The sequence below is a fragment of the Hakea prostrata genome, chromosome 2 (assembly GCF_041222555.1).
Source record: "Hakea prostrata isolate BN-2017 chromosome 2, UWA_Hpros_2, whole genome shotgun sequence".
Classification (NCBI taxonomy): Eukaryota; Viridiplantae; Streptophyta; class Magnoliopsida; order Proteales; family Proteaceae; genus Hakea; species Hakea prostrata.
Window position 1 is genome coordinate 7,445,360 of NC_142601.1, and position 15,227 is coordinate 7,460,586.

The 15,227-nt window shown below is 36.3% G+C and overlaps 1 protein-coding gene across 1 annotated transcript; it reads right to left on the minus strand.

Annotated features, from left to right (window-relative positions):
• Positions 1–7,462: 7,462 nt before the first annotated feature.
• Positions 7,463–14,125, minus strand: LOC149023548 (putative E3 ubiquitin-protein ligase LUL2). Its single transcript, XM_089144086.1, has 3 exons — positions 13,554–14,125; positions 8,457–8,949; positions 7,463–8,262 (listed from the first exon to the last, which is right to left on the minus strand). The coding sequence occupies exons 1-3, from the start codon at positions 14,024–14,026 to the stop codon at positions 8,146–8,148; spliced, it is 1,083 nt and encodes a 360-aa protein (XP_089000212.1). The 5' UTR covers positions 14,027–14,125; the 3' UTR covers positions 7,463–8,145.
• Between the last annotated feature and the right edge of the window lie 1,102 nt (positions 14,126–15,227).

The following is a 15,227-nucleotide window of genomic DNA, read 5'->3' on the forward strand; positions in this document are numbered from 1 at the left end:
ATGTTCCAAATGCTCTACCAATTGAGCTAAAGATCCATAGATTTAAGAGTGAATAAGGAAGGATGCAATAAAACTACAGGAATGTTTTTGTTGTAATCCTATAGCAGGAAACATAAAGCTTCAAGAATTTCCACTTCTTACTGTTTTATGCTTGCATAGATCAAAAATACGGGGTTGTGTTGGAGGAGTATCTAAAGTGAGAAAGAGGCTTGCATGGATCAGTGTTGACAAGGTTGAATGGTGGAACAGGATCTTGTAGAAAATCCAGTTCATGATGAACTGTACACCTTCTATACAAAGAAAGAAACAATACTCGTTTAAGTCTGCAAAGGCCTTACCAAATGCAGCAGTAGACACTCCCTAGCAATGGAGAGATTTGATAAAGGAATTATCCTGCATGGTGGTCAAATAATCACATCTACAAAACAATTATTTTAATAGCCACTTGCTACAATGGGATATGCACTACAGGACCACAGCCATAAAACAAAATGTGAAATCCAGAAGATGCATTTATAATGGTTAACTCGACCGAGCAACAATGACTAGTATTCCAGAATAAGATGCAGCCGCAAAGACACAGAAGAAACTGTAAACAGCTTGGACTTTTCAGAATAGAGAATGAAAAATACAAAACAAACAGAAGCCGAATTTCCAAACAATACAAAAAATCATAGTACAGGCAGCACACAACAGCAGGACTGAGTAGGGTTAAAAAAAAACCCCACCTGTCCAAGATCTCTCAGCTTACTCCAGGACAAAAAACACAAAGCAGATCAACTCATCATGGAAAGGAAGTGAGAAACACAGAAGAAGAGAGGAAATCATACATAAATGACAAGTTAAGAAATTATAAGGATGAAGCATATTCCAACAGTTGCAAACTAAATTAAACTTTACCTGAAATACAGGCTTGAAGTGAGTTGATCAGAGCTTCCTCTGATATGAATCAGCAAGAACAAAACATATAACAAAAGGACACTGATTTTCATATATTCAAATAAATAAAAAGAATTGTAATGATTCTTTGCAAAAATAGATCCTCGAAGGAAAATCCTCATTAAAGATGAGAAAATGTGGTAAAAAAGCCAACCATACAAAGCATAAGTAGAGAATGGTTAGCATGAAAATTCGGTTCCTATCAATTTTAGTGGGAGAAACAAGATTGAAACGAAAAGAACAATTGTGACAACCAGATTTTATTACCTTCGGGTATGGAAACCCTCTGTGAATGATGAGCACATTTATGTGTAAATCTCAGGACATAAAACATTCATTTTATACAATTAGAGTGGAGCTACCTTGGATTTTATATTGTTTTTGCAAATTTTAGCATTTTTCAAGATTTAAGCAAATATTTGGAATTTTGGGTATGAAACATGCAAGTTTACACATCAAGAGGTCCGTTCAAGTTTTCAAGTGTGAAAAAGACTTAATTTAGAGCATGATGGATTATAGATGCGATTATGGGCCAACTCCAAAATATATTAAAATCAAAAGAAACCAATTTTGATTTACAATTGAAATTAGTTGAGGTTTTTATTTTATTTTACTTTATTATAATTGAAAAATATATGAGACCCACAAATAGTCAAAGATTAGGATTTTTTCTATAGATTTTCTAGAAGATTTTATTTATTTTCCTTAAATTATTTTTCTCTCTCCCCTTTCATTTTATTATTTATTAAATAACTCACTTTTTTTTGTTAATAAAATAATATATATATATCTTATTCTCTCTCTCTCTCCACTTTGTTTTATTTTCCTTTTTTCTATTTCATTTATTATTATTATTTTATTTCATTATTTGTAAATCATTCACCATCTCCTATAAAAATATAGGCTCCCCTCTTAGACTTAATTTATACATTTTTTTAAAATTTTTTTGGGTGTAACAATCTAAAAAATTAAAGAGAAATGATGTGTTTAAACTAGGTCTAAGAGGGACGGTATATTTATTGGAGACAGTGAATGATTTACAAATAAAAAAAAAATAATAGTAATAATACTTACTAAGTGAAATAGAAAAAAGGAGGAAAAAAAAACCTAATTTCATTGGAAAATCAAAGGAACAGAGAGAGAATAAGTAGAGAAAAAAAATAAAAGAAACGTGGAGAATAAAGTGAGGAGAAAAGAAAAAATAAAATATAAAAAAAAAAAGTGGAGAGAAGAAAAATAATTAAAGAAAATAAATAAAATCTAATAAAATAAAATCTTCTAGTAAATCTATAGAAAAATTTATAAAAAAACCCTAATTTTTGACTACTTGTGGGCAAAATATATTTTTCAATTACAATAAAATAAAATAAAAATCATAGTTAATCTAAACCATAGATCAAAATTAACTTATTTTGGATCTAAAATATTTTAGAATAACCCATAATCACATCTCCAGGCCATCATGCTCCAAATCATGTATTTTTCACACTTGACGTATAAACTTGTGTAAAATGCATGTCTTATATCCAAAGATTTCACATATAAATGTGTGTTCATCAGGGACCCCCCCCCCACCATGTTCCCTCTCCCAGTCTCCCCCATATCAAACTTGTCAATATCAACCATCAACTTTAGGTTTTATCATCAAGAAAGTTTCACAACTGACACAAGTAAACCCTTGATAAAAATTCATATAATGTCACAGTTTATATCCAAAGATTTCACACATAAATGTGTGTTCATCAAGGAACCCCCCCCCCCACCATGTTCCCTCTCCCAGTCTCCCCCATATCAAACTTGTCAATATCAACCATCAGCTTTAGGTTTTATCATCAAGAAAGTTTCACAACTCCTAAACCCAAGTAAACCCTTGATAAAAATCCATATACTGTCACAGCACTTAACCCCCTCCCCCTCTTCTTTAGTATAATAAATGCCAAAATGAATCAAAACCCTAAAATCTCTCAGTTGAAATGTATTCCAGAAGGAATCCTTCAAAGAGAGTTAGAAGAACACAACTCTATGGAGCTCAACAATAACAGCAAATACAAATACAATGAATAAAATCAGGGTTGCAATCATTGTGTTCTGAAATTTTTGCAATTAAGTAAAAGCAGCCCCTCACGCAAATGCTCAGTGCCAAAGTCAAAAAAAAAAAAAAAACTCTAGAACAAGGCAAGAGCAAGTTTCAATTTTTCATAAGTTAAAACATGAGGAAATGGAAATGAAAAAGATGTGGGGCTCAAATGGAGCAGATGTAAGCATAAAGAGCATGAACACCTGCAACGATGAACTCAATCGATTTCCCAGACGCGTAACTGTATCAACCACTGAATCATAGGTAGATACCTGACTAATGTCCGGGTGGCAATAGATTCGATTACCATTTGATTAAAATAAATAAATAAAAATACCGAAAAGATCTAGAGCTCCCAACCTTAACGGAAACAATACTTACAAAGTAGAACAGAGTGTGCAAAATTGGCATTGAAGCCGGGGTGTGGGAGGTGTAAAGTTACCCTCACTCTGTAGAAAAAACATGAACAAACAGGTCGTTTTGTATATAAACAGCAAAAACGGAGAAAATAGGAAAAACTGTACCGTATCGGGACAAAAGCGGAATTCGTGGAGCTTTGAGAAGAGAATCCGCTCGGTATATCAGTATATGATCGATTAATTCGATTTAGCTGGTCTAAGGAAGATGTCCTTCATCGTACAAAAGTATGAACAGATCAGGACACCGCGTAACCAGCAATTACATTTCTATCAGATACCGTGTAACCATTCTATCGGATTCAGAGATGCATTGTCACAGAGATTGGATGCGGGTTAGATTCAGAGATGCAGTGACGCAGACGCTTGATCTTGTTTGATTCAGAGATGCGGTGACACAAACATGGGTGCTTATTAGGGTTTTAGATGCCGAGAAGAAAGCGATTGGATGCAGGTAAGAGTTTTACACATAAAGAAGAGAAGAATTGGATGCTCAAGCTTGATAAGAACGCTAATCGACGGGAAGGATAAATGGGGGCCATGAAGAATGAGGAGTTGCTTGAGCGTTATATATAGAGGAACGAGCTAGGGTTAGGGTTTGGTCTCTTCACTTCTTATCGCTAGAAGCCGACGTCTCCGTTTTAATCAGCCGCAATGCGTCAAAGTAAGAAATTTCTCAGTTGACACCCCTCAACTTTTATTATTCGTGGACCACTCCCTATATACATTTTTTTTGACCCCCACCCCCAACCCAAAAAAAATAAAAAAGATTTGGGAATCTCAACTCGAGAGCCTGGACTTTCTGAAAGCTTAGTATGCGTTTGGTAACTTTTCCGTTTTGAGAAACCAGTTCTTATGCAAAATTGTTTTTTAATGTTTCTGTGCTAAAAGACCGTTCTTTAGTTGAAAATGGGCGTTTGATAAATCCGTTCTGAAAATATTTTTAAAATACTAAATAGAATATGTTAGTATTTTTTTTTTTTGGTTGAAAAATAAGTTGGTGATTGATAAAATTGTTCTAAGGCTTCAATTTGAACCAATTTTATCACTTCTCGTTTCTGTTCTTTGGTAAAAACATATTATTTATGTTCTGCAAAAAGCGTTCTTTAGAACACTTTTCTGACTGGTCCATTCTTAAAGAACAGAAGAACGAACCGTTTTATCAAACGCCTCTAACCCGTTCTTCCGTTCCCAAAGAACAGAAGAACGCCATAAACGTTTTTTAAGAACGTTATCAAACGCACCCTTAGAAAGAAAACATAAAGCATAACTTCCAAATATTTTTATCCTACTATAACTCTCTATTCTTCTTTATAACTTTCAAAATTTGTTCTTATTCTAAAATGACTAGAACTTAAGATCTAAGTGGACAAAATTAGGCATTACTACTAGGAAGTTGTACTCTGTATTAATCTACCTAATCGGAATAAAACCAAAAAAAATCCACCTGCATCTTCATGAACTAGAGTGGCAAAATGCTAATGTGCATTGGTCAAAAAGTTCCACTTTTTAAAAAATATAACATAAGTTCATAGAATTCACATTCTCAAGTCTACTTTTCTATCCCTCATCCCATTTCAGGAATTCACATTCGCTAAAAAAAAAGAAAAGGGGGTTTATATCCGAACCAAGGAGTGAAAATTGACCAAACTATCGTACGTGCAATAAACAAAGTCATCCAAGCTAAGGGATGGGCCAAACCCAATGAACCCTTAAAATAAACATTGTAACAACCACATATATCGTATCCTTCATCACCAACACCCAAAGAAGCGAAGACACCCCAATGGCAGAGACATGCACGCCACAAGGGCAAAGATACAACACGCCACAAGGGCGGAGACAAAACACTGACGATAACTTGGTTGCCATGATGGTGGCATTAGTATTGTGGAGAAGGTTGTTGTTGCGGCGGATCCGAAATAGGTGAATCCATTCAGGGCAGGGCAAACGGGGCTGGATCTAGATTCTGAGCTATCATCCGTCTCTACATGGGGAGAGACCAACAACAAGAGGAGATGACCAGCAAACCTCGCCATAGTAGATCTTCCAGATCCTCGGGAAGCACTTCCAGATCTGGCGTAAAACTCCAGATCCGCGGATTGCTACACTACCAAAGCTCGCATCAACTTGATTTTTTTTTTTTAACCAGAAACTTCTTTCGGTTAGGGGAAAAAGGGTAATTTTCATCTGGACCCCCTTGATGTTTGATCTATGTCATTTTTAGTCCAAATAAGTAGACACTTTGCATCTGCTTCCTCTGAGGTATCCAATAAGATCAATTAAGGACAAATTATATTATTTATGACCAAAATACCCTCATATCTATTCTACCGTAAGATTTGCATCATGTCTTTACAATTAAATCCAACAGTGAAAATAAAAAATTTGAGGTATTTGTATTTTGTAAATTTAATATAAAATCAAATTAGTGTAGTTCACTTGTAAAAACTATTTTTTATTTTTACATTTTAAGAATTTAAAGTTTCTTAAGTTACCAAATCAAACCCTTATTTATCCGACTCTCAAATCCCTCTTGTTTATGAAAACTCAAAATTGAAATTGTCACCCACACCAAATCTCTCTCCATCTCCTCCTTTTACTCATTCTCTGCTTCCATCTCTCTCTCTCGGGTCACGCTAGGGTTACGTTCATTGTCCTCCATTTCTGCGGCTCTATTATTTTATTTTCCTTGATTGTCGCTGCTCTGTGCTCTTGTTTAGGTGCCTCTCACATTGTCGCTGCTTTGTGCTCTTGTTTAGGTACCTCTCACATTCTGATGTTTCTACTGTTATTCCTTCAATTCGATCATCTGTTTATCTCTCTCTCAATTCAATTTCGATTTTTTTTCTTTTGGTTAATGATACCGTCAAGACAAGAGATCTAAGGGATTTCTCCAAAATATCTTCTAATTGCTCTATCTCAAGTGTAGATTTATCAAATTTAGGGATTTTGGCTTTGTGTTGCTGGTTTTGAAATAGTGATCTAATTCTTCCATCAGCAATTTTTTTCTATACAAGAGAGGACAAATTTTAATTTTAAAAAAAAAGGGGTTGGAATTTGGAAGAGAATAAGGTGTTTTTTGTTCTCTTATCGCCATTGGATTTAATTGTAAAGACATGATGCAAATCTTATAGTAAAATAGATATGTGGGCATTTTGATCATAAAAATCATAATTTGTCCTTAATTGATCTTATTGAATATCTCAAGGGAAACAGATGCAAAATATCTATTTATTTGGACTAAAAATGACAAAAATCAAACCTTAGGGGTCCGGATGAAAATTATCCGGAGAAAAAAGAGAATCAGAGAGAAACGGAGAGACGAGAAACAGAGAGACAGGAATAAGAAATGGAGAGGAACAAAATAGAGAAAAACATGAGAGAAAGGCGGTGAGAGAAAAATAGAGAGAATATAGGAAAAAACAAAGGGAAGCGGAGAAAGAAACAAGGAGAAGATAGGAGAAAAGAGAGGGGGAAAAATGGAGAGAGGAGACAAGAGAAATGACGGAGACGAAGAAAAAGGAGAAAAGCGGAGAGAAGAGGAGAGGAAGAAATGCTTATCCATCTTTCATCCCATTTCACATGAATTTCACACTTCACACTTTTAACTATAGCACATCTTTTTTTTTTCATGCAAACAAATGGTCTTCTAAGAATCAAAGATCAAGCTGAATTGACCAGTTTACCTCACTAATTAACTAGAATATAAACCAATTACATGACAATGTCACCCTCCACTCAAAAAAGTATTCTTCCTCATTTCTTCACCAGCTTCGAAACAAGCAAGTCCGTATTCAACTTAGCTTCCCAGAAGTATCTAGATCTGACTGATAAATGGAGCTTCCATTCCTAACTTCATGAATTTCCAATCTTAAATTATAACGGTTGTTTTATTTAATTTTTTTCCCCTCCATCGTCACTTCTTGCAACGAAAAACAATGTGTTCTTTCCTGGCAGTTTTAAACCACGTAGTAAAGAATGGAGCCCCCTTACTATTCAACATGACCGAAGGGAAATCCAAGCGAATGAAATGAGATACCCAACACAGGAAAGAACCTAAATAAAATTTGAGGAAGTACCCAACACAGGAAATCCATGTGAATGAAATGAGATACCATGAGAAAAGGCACCATAATTGAGACAAGCTTACCTTACAAAACAAAAAAGAAGGGGGAGAAAAAACAAAAACAACAACAACAGAACTCCCCACTCTGAACAGCCACATATGTTCATGAGATATAGCTGACCATGAATACATGGATTTTGTTTTCAATATCTAAAACAAAGGTAGGTCAGGATAGGGGATTGAATTGTAAACTATGAAACAACCAAAAGAAAGAAGGCATTACAGGGGTATCTGTCAATTCATTCTTTACCAACCCCAGGGAAGGGGGATTGAAATAATAATAAATCTACATTTTCATCCAAAAAGCCATGGATTCGACTCACATGGATTTCCATCAACTTTGGTGAAACCCATCCTTCTCCAAATTTCTTTAAGTAACAGCCACACTACCACCTACCTAGAGTCAAGAGATATAATAGTCTTTCAAGAAAGAACATACCCACATATGGAAGACCCTAGGTAGAACCCAAAAACTGCATACCATATCATGCTTTCAGTCAGATTATTTTGCAGGTCAGGTGTGGAAGGTGTCACCAACATACAGAATTTTACAACATTGTTTGATTCAGTAACACCCACACATTTCAATCATCAGTTTTGCCGTTGACCTTTATCTCCAGAAGCCGTGCAACTGGTTGGCGGCAGATGGGGCATCGGTCTGTTTGGTACCTCAAAACCTTGGCACAGCCACTGCACATACACTGCAGCAAAGCATATCCAACCAAAATGTTCTTCAGAATATGGAAAACAATTTCTAATCGTCATAAAATGAAACAAAATTTTAAATTGTTGAAGCACGTTGGTTTTCGATTATAGAATCAAGTCTGGAGACAAGATCACGATAGAGAGCGGACAAACAGCGGTAATTAATAGAAAAGCAAGGAATTCTATTTACCATATGTCGGCAAGGTAAGACAGTAGTGTCCCGTGGTTCTGACAGGCAGATGACACATTCCTTCCCCGGGTCATTTCCATCAAAGTCACTTTCAACTGAATTTCCTATCCCATAAATTTCTTGTAGCTCATACCTCATTGCATTCACCCACAGAATTTGCTTCACCACCCTCACATGGAGCTGACCTTTCTCTTTCTCAAAGATGGCTTGGGTGATCTGTGAATTTTCTGCCTTCTCGCTATCTGCCTCAGATCCATTTTGCACATCTTGACGCATTGCTTCTGCCTTTACAGCAAGAGGATACACTTCTGCATCAGCCTCTTTTGTTAGTTCAGTCTCGTCAAAGATTGAAAAGTCAATCCCAGTTCCTGACGGCTGCCTGAACTTCTGACCCAAACCTTTTTGGAAGGATACTGTAACTGGTTGTAGGTTTTCTTTTAGTGGTGTAAGGGTACAATCTGCACCTTCCTTTGCAAAGAAGATGACAGTGATGCTGTTGTGGGAAAAGAGAAACAGAACCATCAAATTAAAATAAGCTTTAAAGATCAAACCATCAAATTAAAATAAGCTTTAAAGATAAAACAGAACCATCAAATTAAAATAAGGTAACAGGCAAGAAGACGTGTTAATGTTTAGCACACATACAACCTCCCCCAACCCCCCCCCCCCCCCAAAAAAAAAAAAAAAAAAAAGAAAAAGAAAGAAAGGGTGAACACGAGGCTCCTTCACATACCAGTGAGCCAGCTAGCCTGACAATAAAATGTCCGTTCTTACAAGACAAAAGTCAAAGGAACACATAGTTACTCAGAGAATGTCATAGATCCTGAAAGTTTGAATCAGTAAAGTTGGAACTACACAAGCATGACAGGAAGGAAATGCAACATATCTACCAAGCTAATCAGCTAGAGCACCAACAAAATACATATAACAAAGTCAAAAATAATTTGCATCCTATTTTTTCAGAATCAACGCAGGGAACAGCTTGAGGGGTGAAAATACCATGCTATAGGCAACATGTTCTCTGTTGGAGGTCTAAAAGAATCTAGGTATTGCAGAAAAGGCTTCAAAGGCAAGTGGACAATTTATTCAAATAGTTTCACATGTAACCTACACTTTGATATCAGAGTAAGGCTTCCTCACTGGAATGTTTCAACCCCCTAGAGGTTAGGGGAGAAAATTTCTAGAGGTACGTTCAGGTAGCCCTTAATCACTTTAGAATAATCCCAAACAAAACAATTTGCTATTAATTCTTGAACACAGTGAAGCTCAGTCCCTCAACCCCAAACAAAACATAGGACCTGTTGCAATAAAAATCAAGTAGCAATTCACTGAGCAAAATCAAGTGAAAAAGATTGACTATGCTAGAAAATGGTCTTCATCTCTAACGACATTTGGAAAGGGTGAGCAGTAACGGAACAACATTGTTCTGGCAGTGCGGCCCACTTGTATCTCAACGTGCCACAGCACATCTACTGCTCAAATTTGGAACACATAGTCAAATCATTTCTCATTTTCCAATAAATTTCAGCCCAACCACAAAAAGAAAAAAAGGGTTAATTTTACCCCCCCCCCAAAAAAAAAAAAAAAAAAAGAAAAATCAAGACATAAACTTGATAGGTTGGCAATTGAAAATACCCAACAAACAGTTTAACACAAAAGGGCCACATGATGGAATTAGACAACCCAAAGTGGACCCTACCTGTCCGTGCAGTTGGAACTTTCCAAACATGTGGCACATGGCACAAATCAGGTGGGTTGTGCTGCTAAGACTGGAAACATTGTCATTTTGCTATCTTTTTCACAGTTAATACTAAGTTTTGTATGACAAAGCTAACCTTCTTTGAGCATTTCTATGTAGAGTGGTGATCTGTTAATTCTTAACTGAAGGCATGTTCATTAGAACTCAGTCCATCCATCTGAATCAATGAAGCATCATGATAGTTTCTGGGCACTCCCTGAAAAGGAAGCTAAATTTTTGTTTTTTTAAGATGAATGAAGCTTAATTTGTTTTACATTAACCCAAGATAGAGGGAGATCATATATAATTGCTCTCACTTGCCGCTTTCCTCAGAATACTTTAGATTGGGATGGACACAACAATGAAGAGCTAACTGAAATGAAACTACAACACAAGCATCTTGATCTAGAATAAAAAGATCCAGGAAACTTTTCTATAATATGCCTCAGTTCTCTCACATACCCTAAGATTTGTAGTAATTTGAAGAATCAACCAATAATCGGAGATTAACCAAAATAAGAAAAACAAAAGAACCATCATTACAAGCCTCCATATATCATTGATTTTGAAGCAACTAAACCTCATTAGAATCTTCATAAGAAAGACTTTAATGAGTTCTTTCCAAACTAAGTAAAGACTAAAGCAAAATCACAAATGATGCTCCTTAACAGCAAACCAAGAGCATAACCATAGAATAGAAAATATTAGTTTTCCTCTTCAAATAATATACACCTCCAAAACTTGAAATTGCAGTAACACCCTTGCATTAGTTACGCTCTGACTGATGCATGAGAAACTGTTGATTGTTTTCTCAATTACAGTTAGCCGTTCAAATTCTCCATAAACTCATCTTATTCTCTAGATTGCATGCAAAACACAACCCATAAGTAAATTCAACTGCTTGTTTTTATAACCAATTAAAACAATTAAACATGCAAGACCACAGTGTTTCAACTCCATAAGAAATACCAGTGATAAGAGCAGGTTCTTACAGTGTCTTAGTCCAAAGCATTGGATACGATTAATCAAAAAAACATAAAGGTTACTTTGAGTTACTTATTATGCAAGTTTAGCAGAAAGTCTCAGACGTAACCTAGTGTCACCATCAATACATATAATCCCTTGGCTTTTTGACTCATCGAACTTGGCTTGTATGACTAGGCAAAGTTTTGCTGTGAATTATTTAGAGAAGCATTCTCAATGTTTGATCTAGTAGTCAGACTAACCAGTGATTTACATAAAAACCCATTCAAAGGTATCATATTTCCTTCTGTTGCAACCCTTCTAGATTTCATAGAGCAACTAGAACCATCCGTTCCACTCCTCCAGATGCAGAAGTATTTACCCCTTCCACAAAATCCTGGATTACCAGCTGGCTCCTCACACGCCACTATGATGAAGATTTTAAAACTTGGTTTTGCCCATGGTTTTGTTAATGTATTAAACCGAGTTCTGCTGAGATCTTGATGAGTTGATGTATGTTTTCCATCAGGCTGCTTGGTCAGTTTTGGTGGCCATATGGCCAACATAGGTCCTGGTACTTGATATATAGCCTTCCAAATACAAAGGAAACATTAGTTTTTACAATCTCAAATCCAGAATGTTACTTATTAGGCTTCAGACCCAGGTTCTGTTGTCCATGGTATAGTCATTAGAACACATACTTAAAGTAGAAGTTTAAAATAACTTAGTCAACCATCAGAAGTAAAAGAAAAAAAATCAGATCATAAACCACTTACATACTAGATTAGCGGTGACTTGCAACTCAACTTTCAGGAAGAAAATAATTATAAATTTAAAACAGATATAATCAAAATTAGAGGGCAATGGTAATTCAAAGATACTTCACAAAAATTAACTTTATTTCCTACACTCCTATGGTTGCTTCTTTCAGCCTCCTTGTTACTGTATATCAAATAGTGTTTCACATAGACAAATCAGATCTCCAAACAACTTATGCAGTTGGTGTACCAGAAAATGTATCCAATAGGTTCTGATATCTATTTCCCTGAGAATGAGAGGATCGAATCATAATGGACTCACAAGACTAGAATCCAAATTTCATCTATCGGATACTGTGGATTTAAACTAACAAGAAAAAAAGATAAATGTGGAGATAGCAAAATATTTTAAGACAAAGACACAAATCTAGTAAAACAAAGAAATGCTGGATCATAGAAGTTTCTGTACAAAACAATATCCTAATGCATCATTATATATGATAAACATAGAAATTGAACAGTATACAAAATTGATACAGATAAAAGATAGTAGGAAGTTGTGGGAGCTACAGGGATTTGAAAATATATAATGAAACAGGACCTAGATGACCACCAGGTAACACCAAGTGGATAGCAGGATAGGTAACTAGGTAAGTGATCTGATATAAAAAAAAAGGAGCTTAATCACAGGAACATAATGACATGATTGGCCATACCACCCAAAGGGGGGAGGGGGTTCCAATTAAAATGATGCTTCAATATCTTACTACAGCCAACCAATGTTCACATGTGATGAATATATTGCTGTTTGCAACTCTCCTGTATCACAGGAATGCAATGACACGATCAGTCATAGCACCCAAAGAAGGGGCGGTCCCCAGTGAAAATGATGCTTTGATCTCTTACTAAAGCCTAGAAATGCTCATGCATAACGAACATAACTTGCAGTTTGCAAATCTTCCAATGTTCTGTACAACTATGGATGATGAGTTTTATCATCGTTGTAGCAGTGAAGGTCTAATAATAAAGATGAGGAGTCCTGCTATGTAAATCATTGACATACAAAGAGTAAATGATCAGAGATGCATACCCAGGTCAAAGAACTCTTTCAAAATTCTGCTACTTTTCAATTTGCTCTCATCCTATCTGCTTCTTCTACTCCCCACCCCCTCACCCCCCCCCCCCCACCATGCATAAACAAGCCCGGACGTCTGGCACTCAACATAAAAAGAATTCAACATGAATAAACAGTCACACTGGTACATCACGAAATAATTACACAAATCATACCAGAAAATTCAGGGGAAAAAAAAAGAATAAGAACTATGGAAAGTATGTTCTGAACACACAACACTATCGATGTTCCTCTCTACACAAAAACAAAAATACAACCTCGTCCACATTAAGTAGGCTTCTTTAATTAAGAATCTATTTGCTTAAACCATCAACAAATAAATTATGCAGAAAAAAAAAATACTGAAGGATAAATAAAAAAATGTAAGCAGACAACAAATTAGATTAAAAAAAATAAGAAGAAGAAGAAGAGAACAAGTCAAACAATTTATGAACGATCCCAAATCAGAAAGATCGTTTTTATTTTTTATTTTTTTATCTACTCGAACTGGACAAAACTCATACCTTCCTGCAACAGTGGCATCAAAGGTGAAGGCTACAAGGAACTGGCCAGGGTTTTCCTCATCAGGATCGACCCTTAAAGTCTCCTTCTTAAGATTGACGTCGTTACGTATTGTAACAGCTTTTTGGTGTTCGACGAAACGATGGGGAAGGGGAGCAGGACCGCAAGGGTAACGGCCACCCCCAACCCAGTTAACCTGTGCCGCAGGATCGTAAGGGGGTGGCAGCGACACTGGAGGTGGTAGTGGTGGGGGATAATACCCAGAGTATTGAAAGTAAGGAGGTGGGTTAGGGTTTGGATATTGAGGAGGGTAGGGGGTAGCAGCAGCGAAGACGTATCGATTTCCGGGAACTTCAGGTTGAACAGATTGTGGAGGCGGTGTTGTCGGGTGGCTGCTTTGATGATTATGACGATGATTTCCATGTCTCCGCCTGCTACTGTGACCTCCATTACTGCTGCTTCCTCTGTTCCCCATTCTGATCTCCCTCTTCAAAGTTAGAAACTTGAGAAAGATTGAACTCTTTATATGCGGTTTTGGAGAATAAAGCGAAACCACAAAGGCATGGCGATGAAGCGGAAAACAACGCGAAGAGATTATCACGAGAAAGAAAGCGAATCCATTTCGAAGCTCCGGCAAAGATAGTGGGATCACGCAAAGCTTCCACCGAATCCACCCAGAACCAGTGAAAGAGGAAAAGAGGGACGTTAGGCCAGAAAGAGAGAGAGAGAGACAGAGTTGTTTCGCAACTATTTTGGTGTTTAATACAAATTTTTTATTCCTTACGATTCTTTTTCCTATTTATTTATCATTATTTATCATTTCCCCCCGAAAAAAGTATTGCATCTTACCAAACAAGTCCTTACAAAAATGCTTTTCTTTGTAATTTTCTTGGTAATTACAAAAATGCTTTAAGTACATGCATCGTACCGTATTAAGGTTGACAGCTTGTCAGTCTCATCTAGATTTTGTATGTTTTCAGTTATTAGTTTGAGGTCAGATAAGTTTTGGGTTGAAATTTTAATTATTAATATGGAAAATCTCATTTTCTAAATTCTTTTTATCTTTAATTATTTCTAAAACATTATGTGATTAGTGGCCACTCAATATTTCACTTAATAAAACTAAATAAAATTCAGGGCGCTGTCGGGCCTCTCAATAAACTGTGGTAAATCCGCCTTGTTCTTTGGGAATTGCCCCACTGATATCAAGACAACTTTCACCAATACCTTGGGCATACCAGAAGCAAACCTTCCAATCAAATACTTGGGCATCCCTCTAGGCTCCAAATCTCTGCGAGCTACTGATTATGATGTTCTACTTGACAAGATTGAAACCAGAATACATTCTTTGAGCTCAAGAGCTCTCTCTTATGCTGGACGATTGACATTGATAAAATCTGTTCTTATGGGCATCATTTCGTATTGGATAAATATCCTTGTTGTACCTGTTAGTGTCTTGGATAAGATTGAGATGCGAATGGCAAGATTTCTTTGGAATGGTAATGCACACACAAATAAATACAAGGTGGCTTGGGCTAATGTTTGCTTACCGTATGATGAGGGAGGGCTTGGCATAAAGCGTTTGAGGGAAATGAATGTTGCTGGTCTAATGAGACACCTATGGAAGCTTGCTGCAGGGGAACCTTCATGGTGGACGAATTTTATTCGAATTCGGT

Bases quoted from the DNA above. Each gene is read 5' to 3' on its own strand.
- LOC149023548 (XM_089144086.1), bottom strand. From the start codon at position 14,026: ATGGGGAACAGAGGAAGCAGCAGTAATGGAGGTCACAGTAGCAGGCGG. The intron at 8,950-13,553 runs GTATGAGTTTTG...TTCCCACAACAG, and splicing joins GATGCCACTGTTGCAGGAAG to CATCACTGTCATCTTCTTTG. The intron at 8,263-8,456 runs GTAAATAGAATT...GCTTTGCTGCAG, and splicing joins TCTTACCTTGCCGACATATG to TGTATGTGCAGTGGCTGTGC.